General features: G+C 56.9%; 1 protein-coding gene across 2 annotated transcripts; it reads left to right on the top strand.

The window, feature by feature from the left end:
• The first annotated feature begins 14 nt into the window (after positions 1–14).
• Positions 15–22,504, top strand: PLCD3 (phospholipase C delta 3). Of its 2 annotated transcripts, XM_050763087.1 has the most exons (15): positions 15–308; positions 12,042–12,203; positions 12,284–12,512; positions 12,941–13,070; positions 14,322–14,550; positions 14,901–15,102; positions 15,256–15,400; positions 16,914–17,066; positions 18,655–18,801; positions 18,909–19,059; positions 19,806–19,922; positions 20,563–20,729; positions 20,914–21,049; positions 21,157–21,306; positions 21,465–22,504. In XM_050763087.1, the coding sequence occupies exons 1-15, from the start codon at positions 158–160 to the stop codon at positions 21,551–21,553; spliced, it is 2,358 nt and encodes a 785-aa protein (XP_050619044.1). In that variant the 5' UTR covers positions 15–157; the 3' UTR covers positions 21,554–22,504. The 2 variants fall into 2 exon arrangements, with proteins under 2 accessions (XP_050619044.1, XP_050619043.1); XM_050763086.1 differs by lacking the exons at positions 20,914–21,049; positions 21,465–22,504 and having other exon boundaries at positions 22–308; positions 21,157–21,301.
• The last annotated feature ends 2,453 nt before the right edge of the window (positions 22,505–24,957 follow it).

The raw sequence follows: 24,957 nt of genomic DNA, 5'->3' as shown, positions 1-24,957 counted from the left end.
CCCGCCCCACCTCCTGCTGCCTCCTCCGACTGTCTCCAGCGCTGCTAAGTTTCTTCGCTCGCCGCCGCGCTCAGAGCTGGGGCCGGGCCGGAGCGGCGCCCCGCTGCCCTGTCCCCGTGTGCAGACCCCGGGCCCGGCCCCGGCCCCCTGCCAAGCCATGCTGTGCGGCCGCTGGAGGCGCTGCCGCCGCCCGCCCGAGGAGCCCCCGGTAGCCGCCCAAGTCGCGGCGCCGGTCGCGCTCCCGTCCCCGCCGACTCCCTCCGATGGCGGCACCAAGAGGCCCGGGCTGCGGGCGCTGAAGAAGATGGGTCAGTGACGGGCAGGGGGCGGTGGGGTGGGCACGGACCGTTCCCAGGGGCCCAGTCTGGGGCGCTCCAGGGAGCAGTTCGTGGACTCCCCAGGCTGTACGGGGCTGGGAGGCTATGGCTAGGGGCGGAGGGCCAGCGCCGTCCAGCCGGGGGTCGCACCTGGGGTCATCCGCGAGAGTCCCGGGGCGAGCCGGGCTCCTAGGATGCTCTTTGCTTCCCACCAGGGGGCGCCCGCGGGGCGTCTGGAGGGCGAATTCGGGCACGGGACGCTGGTGGGGTCCCCAGGGAGAGTGGAGCGGGAGAGGGAGGCTTGGAGTGTCCCTCGCCCGGCTCCCCAGCAGTATCTAGGGTCTGCCAGGGTGTCTCGGGGTCTTGGCAGCCCTTAGGAAGGATGCGAGTTTGTGACTGGCCTCCGCAGAAGAGGCTGGCCTCCGCAGCAGCCCTCCAACCCGCCGCCCCACAGGGGCAGCCACAGCCACACTGCCCTGGCAGGACTGGTCTAACCAGTGAGAAAGCCCGAAAGCCAAGGCTCTCATGTCAGATTTGGGGAAGTCAGTCGTGGAGAAGGAATGTAACTGTGGCTCACTGGAACATCAGAGGCAGCTGGCACTTGGTGGGTTACACAGGTGGTGTCTTGCAATCTTCCTCAACTTCCTAGGTGGGAGGTGAATCCTCATTTCACAGGTGAGGAAACTGACTCAGAGACAGCAAGGAATTTGCCTGTGACCACACAGCCAACAAAGGGCAAAGTGTGACTGGCACGCTGGTGGTGCCCCACCACATGGGCCCTGGTACTCTCTCAGAGTCTGGGAAAAGTGGGACCCGCAGGGTGGTGGAGGGCTTGAATGAGAGGGTGCATGCGAGAGTGTTGTCTGACGTGGAAAGGACCGCACCACTGAAGTGCTGCGCTGGACCTGCCATTGGTAGAGTAGTCAGTGATGGAGAAGCTAGGTGTGGAGCTCTGGAGCAGAAGGACAAGGCTGCCAGGCACCCTGTGTGAAACTTGGGGCAGAATTCAGGGGTCCTGATTGCCAGTTTTGCCTTCTTGTTACCTTCACTCATTCCACCTGAGTGCTGACTATGTCTGGGTGCTGTGCCTGGCACTCTGTTTACTGAGACATAGGACACCGTCTCTACCCTGCAATCCATTCAACTGCGCATGCATTGAACAAGCACTTATGCAGTGCCCATGGTATGGTACTATGGTACAAGCACTTGTGGAGTGCCTATGGTATGCTCCACCCTGGGGCTCCTGCATGAGAGAGCTGAGGTTCCAGCAGGGAGATCAGACAGTGAAACAAAGAATAGGACCCTGGGGATGGGGGAACAGGGGACAGTGCATGAGGGGTTGGGGAGCCAGCGAGGGCCCTGGCTGGCCCCAGCTGAGGAAGACCGGAGTGGCAAAGGGGAGAGGCTGGGGTTGGGAGGAGCTCCTCAAGGCCCTCCCTGGAGAGTCATGGACTTTATCTGGAGGGCATCAGGAGCCCCAGAAAGGGCTCAGGCAGGAGTGAGTGTGGAGAGTGGGGGGCAGGTTGGACGAAGGCAGGGGAGAAACAGGGAGACCCAAGGAGGGAGGCTGAGGAGTTAGTTGGGCAAGGGGTGGGGACCAGACTTGGGGGATACCCAGGATGGACTCCAGAACTCCCAGGAGATAGACTGGGCTGGACTCTGTGATCGACAGGTGTCATTCTCTGGACTAAGAAATGGTGTGGTTTGGGGATAGCTGAGGGCAGCCCTGGGAGTCAGCCCCAGCAGGGTCATGGGTGCCACAGAAGGGCTGAGGGGTGGCCCCGTGCCCGTTGGCCTCTTCATCCCACACGTTTTTTGAGCGGCATTAGTGGGCCAGGGTGCTGTGCCAGGGCCTGGGGCTACAGAGATGAGTAGCACAGAGCTTTGCCCTCAGGAAGTGCACAGTTTAGTGGGCAGAGTCACATTCAGACAAATAATTACAGCTGAACCCGGGCCTCGGTACCCGTCCGCTGAGTAAGGCTGCACGGGAGCTCTGGGCACCTCATCAAGGTGACACTCTGGGGAACTACGTAGGTATCAGAATGTCATCTCAGCCACCCTCATTCCTCACCACTGCCCTGTCCTGCTGAGTGACTGCAGAGAGAGGAATGTTGAGTCCGAGTCTGTTGGGAATGTCCCTTCCCCAGGCCATAGGGAGCCCAGGGACAGGGTGGAGAAGGAAACCCAGTCTTGGGGCCCAGCCCCTTGGGCCATCAGGGGCCAAGACCTAGGCCTGTCACCCAGGTAGCCTCCCCTGCCTTGCTCTGCCCCTGCCATCACCACACCCCTTAGCCTAACAGAGAATAGATTTTATGTCAAATCAGGTCAAGGGACTAGGGCAGGGAGTGGCTCAGAGGGGCCTGAGGAAGGAAAAACCTTTAGGGCCACACTAGGGAGACCCAGATGAGCAGGGAAGGAGGAAGAAAACACCCCCACAGTGAGTGGGAGTCCTTTGTCCCCACTCCAGTCTCCCGCTCTTGGGCTGGGCTGCTGACTTGCAGGGAATCATTGAAGAGAGAGGAGCGCTAGAGCCCAGTGATCACCTGCCATGCGCGAGGCACTGTGCTGAGCTTGCATCAGACCTGATCCTGCTTAATCCTCAGGCATGCCTGTGCGGGAGGTGCTGTCCTCATGTCACATTACAGACGGGAAGCTCAAGGCAGAGGGGTGAAATCACTGCCCAAGGCCACATGCCTGCCTACTGCCAGAGCCTACTTTTCCATGATGGCTCCCAGTGAATACTTTTTGTTGTTGCTGTTGTTGTTTATGAGACAGCGTCTCATTCTGTCACCCAGGCTGGAGTGCAGTGGCATGATCATGATCATGGCTCACCGCAACCTCAAGTTCCTGAGCTCAAGTGATCCTCCCACCTCAGTCTCCCGAGTAGCTGGGACTCGAGAGACTGGGAGACTGGATACCACCACATCCAGCTAATTTTGTTTTTATTTTTTGTAGAGTTGGGGTCTCACTATGTTGTCCAGGCTGGTCTTGAACTCCTGGGCTCAAAGGATCCTCCTGCCTTGGATTCCCAAAAGTTCTGGGATTACAGGTGTGAGCTACCATTCTTGGCTAGCCTGGTGAATACTAATGAACAATTTTGTCACTGTCCCAGGTGCTTTTCGCATATTATCTCATTTAATGCTCACAATAATATGAGGTAGGTAGTACCGGTAGTCTTCTCTTACAGATGAGGAAACTGAGACTCAGAGAGGTTTGGTAACTTGCCTAGGGTTCAGAGCCAGGAAGTAGCTGAGAGAAAATTTGAACCCAGGCAGTGTGGCCCAGAGTCTGTGCTTGTCACACAGTGACTGATAGAGAAGCTGATACCTGCAGGGGGCCTGCTGGCCGCTCCTCTCCCACGGGGCACCTGCCAGCCCCCACGAGTGTCCTCACAGGGCTGCCAAATAAAATACAGAACACCCAGTTAAGTTTGGAATTCCACTAAACGTGAAATTTGGAATGTATTTACACTAAAAAATTATTTTTTATCTGAATTTCACATTTAACGTGTGTCCTGGATTTTCTCTGGCAGCCCTGTATCCCCAGAGCCCTGTGTGTGCCTCTGCCCTGATGCTCCGCCCCTGCCCCTCATCCTCCCCACGGGCAGAGGCCTGAGTGGGCAGAATCCCGCCCCCTTCCCTGCCCGGCCTGCATACACTACGAAGTGCCCCTGAGCGAGAGGGCTCGGCCCATGGCCTGCCTGGGATGTCTCCCGCAGGGTGAGTGGGACTGCTGTGGGTGGGCTTGACAGGTGAGGGTCTTCAGAACAACCCCCAGCCCTGGCAAGTGCCTGGCCTGGGTGGTGGGTAAGCTGGGTGGCCCTCCAGGCTAAGCAGGGGCATGCCAGGTGGGACTAGGGGGCTGGCTCTGCCAGGCCCTGTGGTCTCCCTCACATCTTTCCCTGTCCCCCACCCTGACTTCTGCACCCAACCAGGCTTCATGCCTGTTCTGGCCCCACAGAAAAGGGTGCTGCCACCCCCCCATGCTGTGTCCGGCCCAGGGCCAAGGGAGGCACCGCCTGCCTTTCCTGACTTTGTTGGTTCTCCAAGGAATGTTATGGACTCTGGCACTGAGCCCCCGCCAGGCCCCAGCCCTGGGTGTGGCAGCCAGCTGGGTCATGGGGGACATGATTGGTGTTTGAGGTTCGGAGGCTGCCTGCTGGCTAAAGGATTAGGGTGGGAGGGTCTCTGGGACCCCTCACCATTTTGTGTCCTCTCCCAGGGCCTCACGGCCCCGGCCACCTGGAAACGCTCTTTCTCTACTCCCTGCTTGGCCTTGGCCATGGCTGCTGGCTGTAGCAGTTCCCTGCATGACTCGCATTCCTGCGGAGTCCTGTGTGCACCTCCCAAGTGCGAGCTGCCTATTTCCCCCAGGCTGGCCCACCGTCCACCCTCTCCACCCATGAACTCTGTACACACACACAATCACACTCACACGCACACACACACATTCACTCACGCTCATACGCACACACTCTCTCTCTCTCTCTCTCCCCCCCACACACACACACACCCTGTCTATGTATACACCCCGCACACACCCCGCCCTGCATGCCACCCCTCCGGGACATGCCTGGACAGAACTCCCACCCTCTCCGCCAGCTGCCCTGGCGCCTGTCTCCACCGCACAGCCTCTGTATCCATCCCTGCCTGGGGCAGCCGGCACTGTCTTTAGCACACAGGGCTTGTCCTCTCTGAGCTCAGTGGTGCACCTGTGAAAAGGGTGGGATTTGGGGCCCCTTCCGCCTCTGACATGAGGTAGTTTCTGGTCCCTGGTCTTGGCTACCTTCACAGAACTGCTCAGGCCCCAGACCATCCACGCCCCAAACCACCGGGCTGCCTGTGGAAGTTGAGAAACTGGGCCTGCCCTTTCCTCACCACGCCTGACCCCTCTCTGGAGGCTGAGATAAGCGTGCAGCTTGGGAAGGTGTCTGAGCCCCAGCTGACAACACTGAATTGGGCGGGAGGTGCCGCTGTCGTGGTCAGGGGGAAGGTACCAGCTGGAGGCCATGGGACTAAGGGGACAGATGGATCAGAACGTGTGGGTGCCTCTTTCCACTTGGGGCACTGACTCACTTCCCCAGAGCCCTGTCTTAGTTTCCTTCTTTGTGATCATTTACTAAGCACCTACTATGGGCCGGGCCTAAACCAGGCTCCATGTGCTTGTGCCTGTTGTGGCCACTCGCAGCCCTTTGGGGTCAGACTCCCCCAACTTCTACCACATTTCAGCTCCACCGGATGCCGACCTGGCTGTCTGCCTCTTTAACAGCATTTTTGAGATATTAATTCACATACCTTATAATTTATCCATTGAAAGTACACAGTGGGGAGCACCTTGGGAGGCAGAGGCTGTTGAATCACTTGAGGCCAGGAGTTTGAGACCAGCCTGGGCATCACAGTGAGACCCCAACTCTACAAAAACATTTAAAAATTATTCAGGCCTGGTGGTGCAAGTCTAGTCCCAGCTCCTCGGGAGGCTGAGGCAGGTGGATTGTTTGAGCCCAAGAGTTTAAGGCTCTGCAGTGGGCCATTATTGTACCACTGCACCCCAGCCTGGCTACAGAGCAAGACCCTGTCTCAGAAAAAAAAAAAAAATGTATACAATGGTTTCCAGCATATTATATCATTATACTTTAAAAATTATGGTAAAGTAGGCCGGGTGCTGTGGCTCACGCCTGTAATCCTAGCACTTTGGGAGGCCAAGGCGAGTGGATCATTTGAGGTCAGGAGTTCGAGACCAGCCTGGCCAACATGGTAAAACCCTGTCTCTACTAAAAATGCAACAATTACCTGGAAATCACTTGAACCCAGGAAGTGGGGGTTGCAGTGAGCTGAGATCGTGCCACTGCACTCCAGCCTGGGCAACAGAACGAGACTCTGTCTCAAAAAAAAAAAAAAAAAAATTGGCCGGGCACGGTGGCTCACACCTGTAATCCCAGCACTTTGGGAGGCCAAGGCGGGTGGATCATGAGGTCAGGAGATCGAGACCACCCTGGCTAACACGATGAAACCCCGTCTCTACTAAAAAATACAAAAAAAATTAGCTGGGCGTGGTGGCGGGCACCTGTAGTCCCAGCTATTCGGGAGGCTGAGGCAGGAGAATAGCGTGAACCCAGGAGGCGGAGCTTGCAGTGAGCTGAGTTTGCGCCCCTGCACTCCAGCCTGGGCGACAGAGCGAGACTCCATCTCAAAAAAAAATTATGGCAAAATATATATAATGAAATTGGCCATTGCAACCATTTTGAAGTGGTTAATTCACTGGCATTAATTACATTCACACTGTTGTGCAACCATTACTGTTGCCTATTTCCAAAACTTTTTCATCATCCAAACAGAAACTAACCATCAAGCAGTAACTCTCCATTACCTCCCCATTCCAGCCCCTGGTACCCTCCCAGCTACTTTCTGTCTCTATGAACTTGTCTGCTCTGGGTACGTCACATGGGTGGAATCACATAGTATTTGTCGTTTGGGGTCTGGCTTCTTTCACTTAGCATGATGTTTTCAAGGTTCATCCATATTGTAGCGTGCATCAGATTTCACTCCTTTACATGGCTGAATATTATTCCATTGTATTGATAAACTATATTTTGCTTATGCACTCATTTTTTGTTTGTTTGTTTTGTTTTGTTTTGTTTTGTTTTTTGAGACAGAGTCTCGCCCTGTTGCCCAGGCTGGAGTATAGTGGCGCAATCTCAGCTCGCTGTAACCTCTGCCTTCCGGTTTCAAGTGATTCTCCTGCCTTAGCCTCCCTAGTAGCTGAGATTACAGGTGTGGGCCACCATGCCCGGCTAATGTTTTGTGTTTCTCGTAGAGACAGGGTTTCACCATGTTGGTCAGGCTGGTCTCGAACTCCTGACCTCAAATGATCTTCCTGCCTCGGCCTCCCAAAGTACTGGGATTACAGGTGTGAGCCACCATGCCCGGCTAATGTTTTGTATTTTTCATAGAGACAGGGTTTCACCATGTTGGTCAGGCTAGTCTTGAACTCCTGACCTCAAATGATCCGCCTGCCTTGGCCTCCCAAAGTGCTGGGATTACAGGCTCATCTGTTGATGAGCACTTGGGTTGTTTCCACCATTTGACTCTCATTTACCCTCATTTTCACCGCTATTATTCTGTGATTGTCTCCACCCACTCAGTCACTGGCCCAGCAGCTGCAGGATCAAGGCAGAGGTGGTTCAATAGATAGAAACCCCACGGGAACAGTAGGAGGTGGGCGGCTTGTGCACCTGCTCAGAGCAGGTAGGAACAAGGTCAAGGCAACATCTGTGGGTTTGGGCCTTGCAGGACCTATAAATGTTTACTGGGTGGCTGGACGGAGAGCCATGGTCCTCGTAGCATCACTGCCCTGGCCCTGAGCCCTCCCTCTGACCTTGCCTCCTTACCTGTTGGTCCTGCCCTTCCTGCTGGACACCCTAGTCCTCTCACTGCTCCAGGGTTCAGAAGCATGAACAGTGGGGAAACAGAAGCACCCACTCAGGGACTCAGCACCTGGCCCCGCCTGGGACTGCACTCTCCTTCTGTTTGGCTTTTCCATTGGGTGTGTGGTTGGGGGGCAGTGCCAGTTTGTGGGGCAGCCTGGAATGTCACCCCTTACCCCAGCAGGTTCCTGGGGAGCTGAGGGTAAGGGGCCAGGAGTAGGGGCCCCCTCCATTGGGAGACTGCCCCAGTGGGGGCCCAGTCAGGCGTTCAGGCTGCCTATGTTGATGGCCTGTTTGCAGAAGGCTCTGGACAGAGCAGGCCCCGGTGACTCACCCCCATTTCCGGTCTTAGTCACTCACCTCCCCCACACCCATGGGCTTGGCATCAGAGGGCTGGCCTAGGTAGGGGAGGTGGCCCCGGCTGCAGAGCCTGGTTGTCGTGGCAACGAGCAGTCCCCTTTCCCACGGTGGAGGGGGTGTAGGAGGGTGTGCCTAAGTGTGGTGGCACTGCAGGCTCCCCCTAACCGTTCTGCCCTCACCCTGTCATTGTTCAGGATGGGACCATTTAGAGGCTACCTAGACTTGGTGGGTGGGGGGGGGTCTGGTGAGCCCCTCGGCCTGGCACATGCCATGTATGCCCAATTCTTTGTCTGGAGAGGAAGGTTCCACTTTCCCCTTCCTGACCAGGGGGCACCAAGTGGGCATTCACTCAGAGGGCCACAGTCTAGACCCTGAGGGACCCTCTAGAGCCGTTAGGGCCACAGGCTGGCCCCAGAGGGGTCATGGCCTCTTAAGGAGGTGGATTTCTCCTCTTGCCCAAGACCCTGATTTTCAGTCATGGTCCGAGTGGTTTTTAAAAATACAGATGCCCGCCGGGCGCGGTGGCTCACGCCTGTAATCCCAGCACTTTGGGAGGCCGAGACGGGCGGATCACGAGGTCAGGAGATCGAGACCATCCTGGCTAACACGGTGAAACCCCGTCTCTACTAAAAAATATAAAAACTAGCCGGGCGAGGTGGCGGGCGCCTATAGTCCCAGCTACTTGGGAGGCTGAGGCAGGAGAATGGCGTAAACCCGGGAGGCGGAGCTTGCAGTGAGCTGAGATCCGGCCACCGCACTCCAGCCTGGGTGACAGAGCGAGACTCCGTCTCAAAAAAAAAAATAAAAAATAAAAAAATAAATAAAAATACAGATGCCCAGGCCCCATCCCACACCAGCTGGGTGAGATGCCCTGGGCCATGGTGTCTGCAGCCTCCCCCAGGTAATTCCGATGCACAGCTAAGGTTGAGAAACCCTGACCTGCCAGGCCTTTGCCTTGAACTCCGGACAGATGGGGCAGAGCTGGGGTAGAATTCCCTCAGTCCCCCCATCTGCCTGTCTACCTGCCTGCCCCTTCAGTCAACACTAGCTGGGAGCCTGGCTCTGGGATGAGCACTGTGGTGAGGAGATAAGACCTCACTCTGGCCTCAGATTTATTAAAGTTTATAGGTGGGTTTTGTGTTTTAATTAAAGCAAAAAGTGCTGTTAGTGGTCAGAGAGGGAGAACGCCCACTTGAGGACAAATCAAGGAAAGCTTCCTGGAGGAGGTGATATCTGAACTGGTCCTTCAAGGACTCAGATAGGAGGAAGAGAAGGGAGAAGGATCCTACAAAAGGGTCCAAGAGAGGGTGAAAGGAGATGGTCCAGAGATATAGACTCAATTCCTTAGGTCAGAGTTTGCAACTGGGCAAGCAAGGGCCTTGGGGTCGCAAAGCCAAACCCAGTATTAAGGGTCTGTTGAAATAAAGGGAGGAAGAGAGGCCCACTGTCATACTTCTTTTGGCCCATACAGGGGTTATTGGTTTTTGTCTTTTTCAATTTGATTTCGTTGCCAACATTAGAATATCTGGAGGCTTCACACACAGATCTAGATTCCGGTTCTCTGGAAACTCTGGGCCCTCATTCACTCTGGGCTGTGCCCCACCTCCAAAGGCCATGGACTCTCCGTTTACCCAGTTCCCACCTCCTCTAATGTCCCATGGCTCAAAAATCTTTGGCTGTGACTCTCATTGAGGCATTGTAGAGCAGGGTGTGGCACCATCTGGGCTGGGCATCACGTGTTCCAGGGGGCCAGAGCCAGAGGAAGGCCAAAACTCTCTGGGGTACAGTGTCGGTCACGCTGTAGAAACCTCTGAATTTTGGATTTTGCAGCAGGTATGATTGTGGTCTCCATTTTATGGATGGAGAACATGAGGCTTAGTGCCAGGTTAGTGCCACCGGGGCTATGTATTAAATAGCTGGGAAGTGACAGAGTTGAGACTTATTCCCCAGACTTCTGAATTTAGAAGCACTAGAAGAGCCATGCAGTGCAGGGCCCAAGGGCAGAGGTACTGGAGCCCGACCTCCAGAGCCCAGAGTGGCTTCTACCAATATGGAATTCTGACAACTTACTTAAGCTTCCCTGAGCCTCAGTTTCCTTGTCTGTTAATACATGAGCAGGGCCTGCATACAGGAGGTGCTTTTATTTATTTATATTTTAGAGACAGAGTCTCACTCTGTTGCCCAAGCTGGAGTGCAGTGGCATAATCTCAGCTCACTGCAACCTCCGCCTCCCGGATTCAAGTGATTTTCATGCCTCAGCCTCCCGAGTAGCTGGGATTACAGGTACATGACACCATGCCCGGCTAATTTTTTTTGTATTTTTAGTAGAGATGAGGTTTCACTATGTTGGCCATGCTGGGCTTGAACCCCTGTCCTCAAGTGATCCACCCACCTTGTCCTCCCAAAGTGCTGGGATTACAAGCATGAACCACCATGCCCAGCCAACTTTAAATTTTTTTCTAGAGGCCAGGTACGGTGGCTCACGCCTATAATCCCAACACTTTGGGAGGCCGAGGAGGGCAGATCATGAGGTCAGGAGACAAGACCATCCTGGCCAACATGGTGAAGCCCTGTCTCTACTAAAACTACAAAAATTAGCTGGGGCATGGTGGTACGTGCCTGTAGTCCCAGCTACTTGGGAGGCTGAGGCAGGAGAATTGCTTGAACCCAGAGGTGGAGGTTGCAGTGAGCCGAGATTGCACTACTTGCACTCCAGCCTGGGCAACAGAGCAAGACTCCGTCTCAAAAAAAAAAAAAAAACTTTTTTTTTTTTTTTTTGTAGAGATAGGGTCTCACATTGTTGCCCAGGCTGTTCTCCAGTTCCTGGCTCCAAGCGATCCTCCCATCTTGGCCTCTTGAGTACCTGGGATTACAGGCATGAGCCACTGTACCCAGCCAACATTTGCTTTTATTGAGGAAGGTGGACACTGTGGCTGCAGAGTGCATGTGGGCTGAAGGGTCATGTGGTGGGTGGCATTGGCTGGGCAAGAGGGAGCACCAAATGTCACAGGACACCTTCCTTTTGGCAGGGCCCCACCAGGCACAAAGAGGGCACCTGGAGATCAGCCGGGCAGGGCTGATCCTGGAGTCCTTGGCCTGTGACCCTGGGGCTAGGGTGGCCTCTGCTGTCCTCCTTGTCTTTGGGAAAGCAGAGGCAAGGTGCTTGGGTTATAGCAAGAGAGATCTAGGTTAGATGGTGAGACCTTCCTGATGGCTGTGGTTTCACATCAAGGGAAAAAGGCTGTTGGTGGCAAATTCTGAACTTGGTGGCTGGAAGCCATGTGGTGGGGGATAGTGGCAGAAGGGCAACTTTTTTTTTTTTTTTTTTTTTTTTTTTTAAGACTCAGTCTCACTCTGTTGTTTAGGCTTCAGTGCAGTGGCATGATCTCGGCTCACTGCAACCTCTGCCTCCTGGGTTCAAGCAATTCTCCTGCCTCAGCCTCCCAAGTAGCTGGGATTACAGGCATGTGCCACCACACTCGGCTTATTTTGTATTTTTAGTAGAGATGGGGGTTTCATCATGTTGGCCAGGCTGGTCTCGAACTCCCGACCTCAAGTGATCCGCCCTCCTCGGCATCCCAAGTGCTGAGATTACAGGCGTGAGCCACCGCACCTGGCCAGAAAGGACAACCTTTAGTGAGGCCTGAGTCCCAGGCATTGCCCGAGGACAGTTCCACACTGAGGGACAGCAGAGGCAGCTGCTTGGAAGGAAGGAGGGAGATGGGGTACGGGTGGGGGTTGGGGGACGCTTAACGCTCCAAAGCCTAAAGCCAAACCCAGTGCAGGAGGCTTCTTACAATCGGGGAGGAGGGGAGGCCTGCGAGGGGCAGGGAAGCTCACTGTGGAGCGAAGGCCTGGGTTTGGAGAGGCTGGAGGAAGGGGCAGCAGGGGGAGCTTCCGGGCAGGGACTGCCTGAAACCCGGGTCCTCCCGCCGCGGCAGGCCTGACGGAGGACGAGGACGTGCGCGCCATGCTGCTGGGCTCCCGGCTCCGCAAGATCCGCTCGCGCACGTGGCACAAGGAGCGGCTGTACCGGCTGCAGGAGGACGGCCTGAGCGTGTGGTTCCAGCGGCGCATCCCGCGCGCGCCGTCGCAGCACATCTGTGAGAGGCCGGGGAGCGCCGGGTGGGCAGGGAGGTGGGGACAGGCCGGGTCCTCCGCCCTGACCCGGCCCTACCCGCAGTCTTTGTGCAGCACATCGAGGCAGTCCGCGAGGGCCACCAGTCCGAGGGCCTGCGGCGCTTCGGGGGTGCCTTCGCCCCGGCGCGCTGCCTCACCATCGCCTTCAAGGGCCGCCGCAAGAACCTGGACCTGGCGGCGCCCACGGCTGAGGAAGCGCAGCGCTGGGTGCGCGGTCTGACCAAGCTCCGCGCGCGCCTGGACGCCATGAGCCAGCGCGAGCGGCTGGACCAATATCCTGCCGGGGCTGGGAGGGAGGGCCCCAGGGAGGGCGCCATCCTTGGAGAGACCTCAGGCCCAGGGGAGGCAGGTCCCCTGTTCTGAGGGCGCACAGTCTGGGTCGGAGCCCTAGGTCTTTGAAACTGAGAGTGGGGACACGTGCCCTGGCTAGGTCCGAGCTCCCACCAGGAGGGGTGGCGCGGCCCCTCCTTCAGGGAGGCCTGAGGCCTTCTGAGGATGGAGACAGGGCCTCCTGTCTTTGGTGAGCCCCAGTCCTGCGGAGGAGACACTGCTACCGTGCTGGGGGAGTCCACAGGCCAAGGGGAAAGTACAGCCCCTAAACCAGGGAGCCCCCAGATCCAGGTGGGGATGACTTACCGGCCAGTTACCTGGGGGCTGGGGGCAGCCTGGTGTGTTACTGTTATTTCCTGAGCACCCACACCTGGATCCACTCGTATCTGCACCGGGCTGACTCCAACCAGGACAGCAAGATGAGCTTCAAAGAGATCAAGAGCCTGCTGAGAATGGTCAACGTGGACATGAACGACATGTACGCCTACCTCCTCTTCAAGGTGGGCTTCCGCCCTGAACCCCAGCCCCTGGCTTTGCCATCACTCTGACCTCTGCCTGCCCCCAGCCGTCTGAGTCATCAGCTCCCCTGCCCTCTCCACCTGCAGCTTTTTTGGAGAAGCAGCCTTTCCCTGCATAAAGGCAACATCTGGGTTTAGTTAGCCTTTGGCCTCCCCTGAGGCCACTGGGCCAGGAAGGGAGTGGGGAGCCAGGGCCCAGAACTTTCCTCCCCCTCAGTTCCTACCCCTCCAAAGTGAGCAGCAAAGCTGTTCTCATTTCCCTGAGTCTGCAGGGCACCTTTTGCATGTGGGGGCACAGGCAGGAGCCAGCCTACAGGCGTGCATGTGCACAGATACATGTGTGCACCCTTCTCCACGCAGACCCTCCACTGTGGCACGTGTTGGCACCTCATGCATGGGAGCACAGGGGCACACAGGAGTGGGCTCTGCAGCTACGGCCCAGCTGGAGCCCCTGGCAGACCTCTGTGTGCATGTGGACAATGGGACCCACCTGTGACCCCGAAAGACAGGAGAGCCCATGGCAGCTGGACCCCTGGGCCACAGCTTCACAGGGATGCTCCATGAATTCTCATTGACTTGTTCAGTGACCCTGGGTGTGAATATGTGCATGTCAGCATAGTAACATGTCCACCTAGGGGAGTGAGGGCCCAGGGGTCCTGTCTTGGCCCAGGATCACCATTTTTCCTTCCACATCTTGATTCTTGGGGTAGGTCATGGTGCAGAGGGGCAGGCATAGAACCAGAGAGACCTCCCTTAAAGTCCAGCCCTGCAGGCCAGGCTTAGTGGCTCACCCCTGTCATCCCAGCACTTTGGGAAGCCTAGGCGGGAGGACTGCTTGAAGCCAGGAGTTTGAGATCAGCTTGGGCAACATAGCAAGACCCCATCTCTACAAAAAATACAAAAATTAGCCAGGTGCAGTGGTACACACCTGTGGTTCCAGCTGTCCAGCTATTTGGAGGGCTGAGGTGGGAGGATCCCTTGAGATCACACGTTGGAAGCTGCAGTGAGCTATGATCATGCCACTGCACTCCAGCCTGGGTAACAGAGCAAGACCAAACAAACAAACAAAAAACCCAAAAAACAAACAGAGCTGGAGTCACAAGTCTTACTCTGTTTTTCCACCTGTGAAATGGGGAACGTTGCCTTCTCAGATGTGGTAGATGACAGATGGGTTAAAGGGGCCAGGTTTCCTGGAGTGTCTGCCTCCTCTGAGCTTCTCCCTCTGCTCCCCAGGAGTGTGACCACTCCAACAATGACCGTCTAGAGGGGGCTGAGATTGAGGAGTTCCTGCGGCGGCTGCTGAAGCGGCCGGAGCTGGAGGAGATCTTCCATCAGTACTCGGGCGAGGACCGCGTGCTGAGTGCCCCTGAGCTGCTGGAGTTCCTGGAGGACCAGGGCGAGGAGGGCGCCACGCTGGCCCGCGCCCAGCAGCTCATTCAGACCTACGAGCTCAACGAGACAGGTGGGGGGCGGCACGGCCAGGTCGTGGCACCTGATAGGGCTGTGTTCCCAGCTGAGTGGGTTCTGCTGCGGGCTGGCTGCGGGCTGGCTGCGGGCACTGTCTCGGCCAGGTTAGCTTGCCTCCTCCAGACTCAGCTTCCACATGTGTAAAATGGCACAACAGCGTGCCTTCCTCCCAGGGTCTGGTCGAAGGTTAAGTGGCATGACTTACAGAGTCAAGTGAAGGTTAAGTGGCATGACTTACAGTAGATTGTCTAGTCTATTCCTAAGTTGAGTGGGCCTTGGGGGCATTGAAAGCTGGACATGGGGGATCCCCATGTGGCCTGATGCCCTCTCCTGCCACCCCTGCAGCCAAGCAGCACGAGCTGATGACACTGGATGGCTTCATGATGTACCTGTTGTCGCCGGAGGGGGCTGCCTTGGACACCACCCACACGTGTGTGTTCCAGGACATGAACCAGCCCCTCGCCCACTACTTCATCTCTTCCTCCCACAACACCTATCTGACCGACTCCCAGATTGGGGGGCCCAGCAGCACCGAGGCCTACATTAGGTACTGTAGTAGGGGGTGAATGTGCCCGGGAGCCCCACCTGGAGAGAGACATGGGGCTGGCTTCCTGGGGCCTTCCTGGCTCAGCCTGCCTGCTGCCCTGCTCTGTGGCACTCTCCCAACACCTTGCCCGTCCACCCATCTGTCCACCCACAGGGCCTTTGCCCAGGGATGCCGCTGCGTGGAGCTGGACTGCTGGGAGGGGCCAGGAGGGGAGCCCATCATCTATCACGGACATACTCTCACCTCCAAGATTCTCTTCCGGGATGTGGTCCAAGCCGTGCGTGACCATGCCTTCACGGTGAGCCCCTGGGATGCCCAGCCCCAGCCCCACAGCCTTCGCAATGACCTCCGTCCACACCCCCGTGCCAGCTGCGCTCAGTCCTCCCAGGGGAAACCCTTGCCCAGAGAATCATTCATTCACCAAGTGCTGCTGGGATAAGTGGCCAATGGGGTGGAATAAAGCTGAATGAGATGCCACTCTCATATTTGGGAAATATGTTCCCTCTCATATTTGGAAAATGTCTTAAAATCACAGAGTGTCCAGAAGAAAACCTTTGGGGGAGTGAAGGACTTTTTTTTTTTTTTTTTTTTTTTTTTTTTGAGACGGAGTCTCGCTCTGTCGCCCAGGCTGGAGTGCAGTGGCCGGATCTCAGCTCACTGCAAGCTCCGCCTCCCGGGTTCACACCATTCTCCTGCCTCAGCCTCCCGAGTAGCTGGGGCTATAGGCGCCTGCCACCTCGCCCGGCTAGTTTTCTGTATTTTTTAGTAGAGACGGGGTTTCACCGTGTTAGCCAGGATGGTCTCGATCTCATGACCTTGTGATCCGCCCGTCTCGGCCTCCCAAAGTGCTGGGATTACAGGCTTGAGCCACCGCGCCCGGCTGGGAAGGACATTTGAATCTTGACTTCCAAAGAATAAGCTGTAAGAGAAGCTCACCAGTGGCACCTACATAAACTGCAGCTTCGGTCACAGTGTGCAGATCTTCCCATCAGCAAATGATGGCAGGAGAGTTTTCAACATCATTGACATGGTCAATGTCATTCACATGTAAAAAGCATTTATGGGACCAGGTGCGGTGGCTCACACCTGTATTCCCAGCACTCTGGGAGGCTGATGCAAGGATCACTTGAGGCCAGGAATTCCAGACCAGCCTGAGCAAATAGCTGTATCCTGTCTCAACAAAAATAAAAATTAGCTGAGTGTGGGGGCATGTGCCTGTAGGCTGAGTTACTCAGGAGGCTGAGGTGGGAGGATCACTTGAGCTCAGGACTGGAGAATGCGGGGATACTGACTGCGCCACTGCACTTCAGCCTGGATGATGGAGCTAGACCAAAGCATAAACAACAAAAATTGGCCGTGCGTGGTGGCTCACACCTGTAATCCCAGCACTTTGGGAGGCTGAGGTGGGCAGATCACCTGAGGTCAGGAGTTTGAGACCAGCCTGGCCAACATGGTGAAACCCCGTCTCTACTAAAAATACAAAAATTAGCTGGGTGTGGTGGCGGGTGCCCGCAATCCCAGCTACTCCGGAGGCTGAGGCAGAGAGAATCGCTTGAACCCAGGAGATGGAGTTGTAGTGAGCTGAAATTGCATCACTGCACTCCAGCCTGGGTGACAGAGCAACACTCCATCTCAAAGAAAAAAAAAGTCATTCCTGCAGCCTCCCTCAGCCTCCTGGACAGTCTAGCCCTTCCCTGGGTTCTCCAGAGCCCTGCTTTGCCTGCTTGTCCTGAAGGGTCTGGGAGCCAGATGTTGGGAGGTACTGGCAGAGGGAGGGGAGTGGCTCTGAGCCACTGCCCTTCCCCACACAGCTGTCCCCCTACCCTGTCATCCTATCCCTGGAGAACCACTGCGGGCTGGAGCAGCAGGCTGCCATGGCCCGCCACCTCCGCACCATCCTAGGGGACATGCTGGTGACACAGGCGCTGGACTCCCCAAATCCTGAGGAGCTGCCTTCCCCAGAGGTGATGCACCCCAGCCCCCAGCCTGGATGGAGGGAGGTCTGGTGGGAGTCCGCCTCCCCCAACTGGTTGTGCCACCTCTCTGGCTCGGGACCCCTCACCTCTCCCTGCCTTAACCTTTCTCCGTTCCTCTGTTCATCTGATGTCTGCCACCCCCTGGTCTTGTCCTTCTGCTGCCCTCTGGCTCTCCATTCTTGACTAGACCCCCCCCACACACACACCCTCTTCCATGACCTGGCTCTGCCCTGCTGGCCCTGTGTCCCTGCTGGTAGAGTCCTGCAGGCTCTGCCATTCCCTCCTGCAAGGCCCCGTTTGACAGTTTCTCCACCTGGAAGTCCCTTCCCAGCCATCCACACTTGCCAAGCATCACCTGCTTAGAATTCAGCTCAACTTCAGCCGCCTCTTCCGTGGCCTTATCCACTTCCCCAACTCTTAGGTCTGAGGCAGCCTGCTGCTCTCCCCCAGACCGCAGAGTGCATCCTCGGCCCTCTCCAGACGTTTATCCTGTCGGGCTCCTTGAGAAAACCCCCCTCCTACTTCCAATCCCCAACATGCAGGCAGGGTTGACTCACCCTCGTGTGTGTGTGAGACGTGATTTTTGTTATTAGTATGACAGTCACACCCATATGGTAAAAGAAAACTGAGCTGTACCAAGGGACACAATGAACGGTGCTTCCCTTCCTCCACTGACCTGTCTTCTTTCACAAGAAGTAACCATCTCCAACTTTCTTGCGTGTGCTTCAAGAATTTCCCCACACACATTACCTGTGTACATGTGTGTACTGTCTTCTCTTTTAAATGGTACCAAAAAAGGACTGTGTGATTCCAGGTTGTAGCCCCACTTCTTCCACGTTGTAGCCCCACTTCTTCCGCGTTGTAGCCCCACTTCTTCCACGTTGTAGCCTCACTTCTTCCACGTTGTAGCCCCACTTCTTCCACGTTGTAGCCCCACTTCTTCCACGTTGTAGCCTCACTTCTTCCACGTTGTAGCCCCACTTCTTCCACGTTGTAGCCCCACTTCTTCCACGTTGTAGCCTCACTTCTTCCACGTTGTAGCCTCACTTCTTCCACGTTGTAGCCCCACTTCTTCCACGTTGTAGCCCCACTTCTTCCACGTTGTAGCCTCACTTCTTCCACGTTGTAGCCTCACTTCTTCCACGTTGTAGCCTCACTTCTTCCACGTTGTAGCCTCACTTCTTCCACGTTGTAGCCTCACTTCTTCCACGTTGTAGCCTCACTTCTTCCACGTTGTAGCCTCACTTCTTCCACGTTGTAGTCTCACTTCTTCCACGTAAGATCTTTTTTGAAGAGGGTCACTTCCCTTTCAGTCCTGAGCTGTCGCGTGCATCATAGTGGCTGCTGTGTATATTCTGATGTTGAGCATCCCTTCCTGATGCTTACTAAGCATCCCTTCCTGATGGCTTCCTAGGCCGTTCTCCACTCTTTCCTATTAGACACTCATCTCTGTGTCTCCTTTCCTGCCTCCCACCCCCAGCCAGCCCTTCACACGGTGGTGGTTGAATAACTGACTGACCGGCCGCCACAGGGGTGAGAAGGCCTAACCCTTCATCCTCCACATTGGCCCCCACAGCAGCTGAAGGGCCGGGTCCTGGTGAAGGGGAAGAAGCTGCCTGCTGCTCGGAGCGAGGATGGCCGGGCTCTGTCGGACAGGGAGGAGGAGGAGGACGATGACGAGGAGGAAGAAGAGGAGGCGGAGACTGCAGCACAGAGGCGCCTGGTGAGAGCTGGTGGGCTGGGGTGGGTGGGGTGGGGAAGCGGGGGAAGGTGGGAGGATGGGTGTGGGGAGCGGGGGCTAGCTGAGCCCTGCTGAGGCTGGTCTCCTAGGCTAAGCAGATCTCCCCGGAGCTGTCGGCCCTGGTCGTGTACTGCCACGCCACCCGCCTGCGGACCCTGCACCCTGCCCCCGACGCCCCGCAGCCCTGCCAGGTCAGCTCCCTCAGCGAGCGCAAAGCCAAGAAACTCATCCGGGAAGCAGGTAGGAGCCAGGGTGCTGGGTGTCTGGGGCGAGAGGGCGATGGGGGCACCTCCTGAAGGGGGCCTGGAAAGGAGTTGAGGGGGCTTTGGGGGACAGTAAAGAGGTCAAGAGGACCCCAGAGAGGGGCTGGGCTGAGGGAATGAGGGCCCTGCACATGCCAGGGTGGATGGAGGGGAGAGTGGCAAGCTGAGGGCGGCCTGCTGTCTGCAGCCTGCTGTCTGCCTTCAGAGGCCTGTGGTGGGGCCGGCCATAGAGGGAGATGGGCCAGGCTGGGCTGGGGGTTGGGGGAGCCCAGCCGCTGCTGCGACACTGGGGAGGAATTCCTGGGGCAGGTGATGCTGAGAAGACACATCACCTGGAGGACTAGGAAGCAGCCAGGAGAAGAGGCGGGAGGGCTTTCCAGACAGGAGGAACAGGCTGTTGAAGGCCTGGAAGCTTGGCCTGGAGAAGAGTTCCAGGAACCATGGTGGAGCTGGAGGGCTGTGGGCATTCACTGTACTTGGTTGGAACTTTGTCAGGAGCAGGGAACTGGGGGCTGGGGATGTGGAGCCAGGCTGTGTGGGTGGAGGGGATCCCTGCCGCCTCCTCAGTGAGCTCCCCTCTCAGCCTAGGTCAGAAGAGAGTGAGGAGCAGGGGCAGGGTGAGCTGGGGATGGGCTTGGCCTCTGTTCCCTGGAGGTTATAGGCCGGGGCTTTGGGTGAGGGACCCCCGGGGTCTGTCACAGTCTCACCCCAACTCTGCCCCAGGGAACAGCTTCGTCAGGCACAATGCCCGCCAGCTGACCCGCGTGTACCCGCTGGGGCTGCGGATGAACTCGGCCAACTATAGTCCCCAGGAGATGTGGAACTCGGGCTGTCAGCTGGGTGAGTGGGGGCCACATGAGCGGGAGCAGGCGGGGTGCCTCAGTGTGGGAGAGGCCTCAGCAGTGAGGGCCCACACAGCCTTCCAGACGGTGGAAACACGCATTTTGTTGATTATTTTTAAAGTTGCCAGCAATGTAGGTGGGAAAATCAAATCAGGCTCGCTTATTCTTGACAGTGTACAGGTCTCGCATTTTTATGATGGTAGAAATTAAAACCTCCACTCCCATGTTCCCTGGACACACACAACCCCCACACACCTGGCAGTCCCACTAAGTCAACACTGATAAGGGTGGGCTCTGGGGTACGCTGAGCCCCACCAAAGGAGGCCGTATCGTCTCCTTGGGGTAAGGGTGGAAACAAGCCCAGGCTTCCTCAGACCCCTGGCTCTGACCCAAGCCTGGCCCTGAGGGTGGGGGCTTTTCCAGCACTTTCCAGCCTGGAGGGATCCCAGGGCGGAAGTACAGGTGACAGTGGGGGCTGAGTCCATGACCCTCTCCCCTAAAGTCATGGTGGGGGCAGAGCAGCACTGAGCAGACAGTGGGACCCCAGGCCCTTTGTAGAGAGGAATACAGTCCCCTGAAACTGAGTAGTGAGAACAGGGCCGCTAAGAGCCCCTGCTCTGACCCTGCTGTGTCCACAGTGGCCTTGAACTTCCAGACGCCAGGCTACGAGATGGACCTCAATGCCGGCCGCTTCCTGGTCAATGGGCAGTGTGGCTATGTCCTGAAACCTGCCTGCCTGCGGCAACCTGACTCGACCTTTGACCCTGAGGACCCGGGACCTCCCAGAACCACTCTCAGCATCCAGGTCAGCAGGCTGGAACGGGCCCCAGCCTGGGGTCACACTGGTTCTAGAGAGGCTCTTTGTGAGGTGGAGGAAGGCAAGGGGGGCTGGGGACAGGTTGGAAGTGACGGGCGGTCTGAGCTTGAGGCCCATCAGGGGATGGCCAAGGTGGGCGTGGGCCCCAGCTGCTCCCTCCTTCACCCCACAGGTGCTGACTGCACAGCAGCTGCCCAAGCTGAACGCCGAGAAGCCACATTCCATTGTGGACCCCCTGGTGCGTGTTGAGATCCATGGGGTGCCCGCAGACTGTGCCCGGCAGGAGACTGACTATGTGCTCAACAATGGTGGGCAGCTGCTGGCAGAAGTGTCGGGGGGAGACTGCAGAGAGCGAAGGGAGGTGCAGGGTGGATCCTGGGGCCCTGGGGCTCTGACTGCCACCCCTGTGCCCTAGGCTTCAACCCCCACTGGGGGCAGACCCTGCAGTTCCAGCTGCGGGCTCCGGAGCTGGCGCTGGTCCGGTTTGTGGTGGAAGATTATGACGCCACCTCCCCCAATGACTTTGTGGGCCAGTTTACACTGCCTCTTAGCAGCCTAAAGCAAGGTTGGTGGAGGCTGGTGGGGATGGAGAGGGATGTGGGTACAGGCCCTGCAGACCCTGTTCACCTTTGTGCCTCGAATTTCCTGCCCTGAAGCATGCCCAGGCTGGGCCAGACCCCCAGGGTACGCAGAGGACCTGAGGCCTGGCTGTCCTCCCCACAGGGTACCGCCACATACACCTGCTTTCCAAGGACGGGGCCTCACTGTCACCAGCTACGCTCTTCATTCAAATCCGCATCCAGCGCCCCTGAGGGCCCAGCTCACCCGCCCTGGGGTTCTGCGAGTGCCAGTCCACATCCCCTGCAGAGCCCTCTCCTCTGGAGTCAGATGGTGGGAGTACCAGCCCCCAGCCCACCCACTTGGCCCACTCAGCCCACTCACCAGGCGCTGGTCTCACCTGGGTGCTGAGGGCTGCCTGGGCCCCTCCTGAAGAATCAACAGGTGCTCATGTGACTTCAGTGAGCTCCAACCCTGAGGCCCTGAGATGGCCCCAGCTCCTGTCCTCAGCCTGCCCCTCATTGTGACTTATGAGGAGCCAAGCCTGTTGCTGCCAGGAGACTTGGGGAGCAGGACACCTGTGGGCCCTCAGTTCCCCTCTGTCCTCCCGTGGGCCATCCCAGCCTCCTTCCCCGAGAGGAGAACAGTCCACCCCACTTGGCCCGGACCCCGGGCTTAGCCCCTAAGCCCTCCTTTACCCTAGGCCTTCCTGGACTCCTCCCTCCAGCTCTGGAACCTGAGTTCCCCTTCCCTTCTCAAAGCAAGAAGGGAGCGCTGAGGCATGAAGCCCTGGGGAAACTGGCAGTAGGTTTTGGTTTTTATTTTTTGAGACAGGGTCTCGCTCCATCGCCCAGGCTGGAGTGCAATGTTCCAATCACGGCTCACTGCAGCCTTCAACTCCCAGGCTCAAGCGATCCTCCCATCTCAGCCTCCTGAGTAGCTGGGACTACAGACACAGGCCACCACACCTGGCTAATTTTTAAATTTTATGTAGAGATGGGGGGTACTCCCTATGTTGCCCAGGCTGGTCTCGAGCTCCTGACCTCAAGTGATCCTCCTGCCCTGGCATTCCAAAGTGCTGGGATTACAGGTGTGAGCCACTGCCCTGGCCTAGCAGTAGGTTTGTAACTGTTTCATAGAAGAGCCCTGGAGAAGACAGTAGAATGAGCCTATCTAGTTTAAAAAATAAAGAAGCTCATTTATTTTACCACTGCCACTCCCTGATCACCTCTATGCTGCCACCCCCACAGGCCCATGAGGAGGGACAGGGCTGGATGAGTCCCTTGGCCCTCTCCCCTCAACAGGGCATGGACTTGTCTAAGACAGCCAGGGGGTGGCAGCAGGAGATGCCACAGCTCAAAATAGCCTGACCCCTGCTCCTGGCTTAAAGCTGCTGCGAGTATCACAAGACTGTCTGAGGATGCCAATTTACAAGGTCAGCGCCTCTCCACGACGCGCGCGTGCGCGCGCACACACACACACATACACACAGAGGGGCCTTGAATGAGGAGGGGACAGGAGTCTGAGGGACCCTCAGACAGACTGCCACTCCCACGCTTAGCTGGGCTCAAGGCCCCTGTCTGCTCAGTAGGGCAAATCCCAAGGACACGGGCTTTCCTTCCTTCCTCCAGCCAGCCAGCCTTTTACACAAAGGCTGGAAACACTGCTTGGGCCACCTCTATAGGAATGCTGGGAGAGCGCACTGGATACTAGACAACAGAATCCGGAAAAAATCCTGCACCCCCCGTCAGGGTGACAATGTGGAGGCCTGGTGTTTTAGGTTCTGCCAGGCGACAGTGCCGGCACTGAACAAGGGCAGAACTTGACATTAGTCCCCAGAGGGTGGCCTGGAACTGGGCTGGGATAGGCCTTGAACTGGCCCCAAGCCCTGCAGAAACCAAAACACAAGGCTGGGGCAGACTCCACCTTCTAGCAACTCCAAGAACTGATGCAGAAAGTGGCAGTGTCCCCCGCTCCTTCATGCTGGGAGTGGCATTTGGCTCTGGTGAATCTGTCTGTCTGAAAGAGGATAATCAGAATCAAAAGGGCCCAGAAGGAATGGGCCGGGCCAGGCAGCCCAGGCATCTGGCACTCCGGGCTGTCAGGAGGGTCAGGCTGCCAAACTGCAGCCTCAGGATGGGAGGCACAGAGAGGCTAAGTCCAGTTTTAGCAAATGAAGAGCTATTAACATTGCCCAGCCCCTGCAGAGCCAGCTCTGGCTGGGGGGGGTCTGGGTCCCCATCCTGCTTGGCTTCTCTGGTTTCGTATATGGTACCAAGAGGAAGGAGTGAAGGCTAGGACGAGGGCCCAACACTGAGAAAGCTGCCTTGAAAGGGCAAGAGTCTTTTTTTTGAGACAAAGTCTTGCTCGTCCCCCAGGCTGGAGTACAGTGGCGCAATCTCGGCTCACTGTAACCTCCGCCTCCCAGGTTCAAGCGATTCTCCTGCCTCAGCCTCTCCAGTAGCTGGGATTACAGGCGCGCACCACCATGCCTGGCTAATTTTTCTATTTTTAGTAGAGACGGGGTTTCACCATGTTGGCCAGGCTGGTCTTGAACTCCTGACCTCAGGTGATCCACCCGCCTTGACCTGCCAAAAGGGCAAAAGTCCTTAAGGAAGTGAACTGGGAAGTGGAAGTGAGGGAGAAATCACAGCTTTTTTTTTTTTTTTTTTTTTTTGAGACGGAGTCTCACTCTGTCGCCCAGGCTGGAGTGCAGTGGTGCAATCTCGGCTCACTGCAAGCTCCGCCTCTCGGGTTCACACCATTCTCCTGCCTCAGCCTCCCAAGTAGCTGGGACTACAGGTGCCCACCACCATGCCCAGCTAATTTTTTGTATTTTTAGTAGAGACAGGGTTTCACCGTGTTAGCCAGGATGGTCTTGATCTCCTGACCTCGTGATCCGCCTGCCTTGGCCTCCCCAAAGTGCTGGGATTACAGGCATGAGCCACCGCGCCCAGCCCGAAATCACAGCTTTTTACCCCAGAGGCCCATGGGTGGAAACCACACATAGGGCTATGTTCTCAGTCCAAAGCTAAGGGCAGGAAAGAAGGTGTAGGCCATAGGAGCCTGAGTGACTTGGTTTGGGACAGGAGGGTTGGGGGGCTTTAGAGGGGTCATGCAGGTCCTGTGTCTTGTCAGCTTCCCTGGAAAGGGGCTTGGAGGCACCAGCCATGGACCTGAAAGGATCAGGGGGTCAGGGAAAGGGTAAGTTCCAGAGGATGAGAACAGGGGGAATGGGAAGTCTTAAACACAGCTACTGGGGCCCAGCAACTTGCCATGTTAAAATGCACCCCTAGTGACTCAAAGAACCACCTGGCCAATGGCGCAGGCGGAGAGACATGACAGCTGGGCATAGTGGGAAGGCGCAGGGCCTGCACCTCCACCGGAGGAACCACTGCTGACCTGGACCAAGGGGGCTGCTCTGTGCTCAGCTGGGGACGCCTGGGCCGACTCCTGCACTGAGGTGCTCAGGTGCTGGTTGAGAGCCCAGCTGCTGCTCTAACTTGGAGTGAACCTGGGTCAATACCAGCTCGTCTCTGGCGGGTGGGAAAGGTCTGACAACACCAACTTTGCCCTGGAAGAAGGGCAGCCTTAAAGGAAGGCCTTTGGAAGCTGGCCTGATGCTGTGGGCTTGAGGGCCTCTGTGGCCGAGCCCAGT

Source organism: Macaca thibetana, chromosome 16 (assembly GCF_024542745.1).
Source record: "Macaca thibetana thibetana isolate TM-01 chromosome 16, ASM2454274v1, whole genome shotgun sequence".
Classification (NCBI taxonomy): Eukaryota; Metazoa; Chordata; class Mammalia; order Primates; family Cercopithecidae; genus Macaca; species Macaca thibetana.
This window is presented reverse-complemented; position numbering and strand designations above follow the sequence as displayed.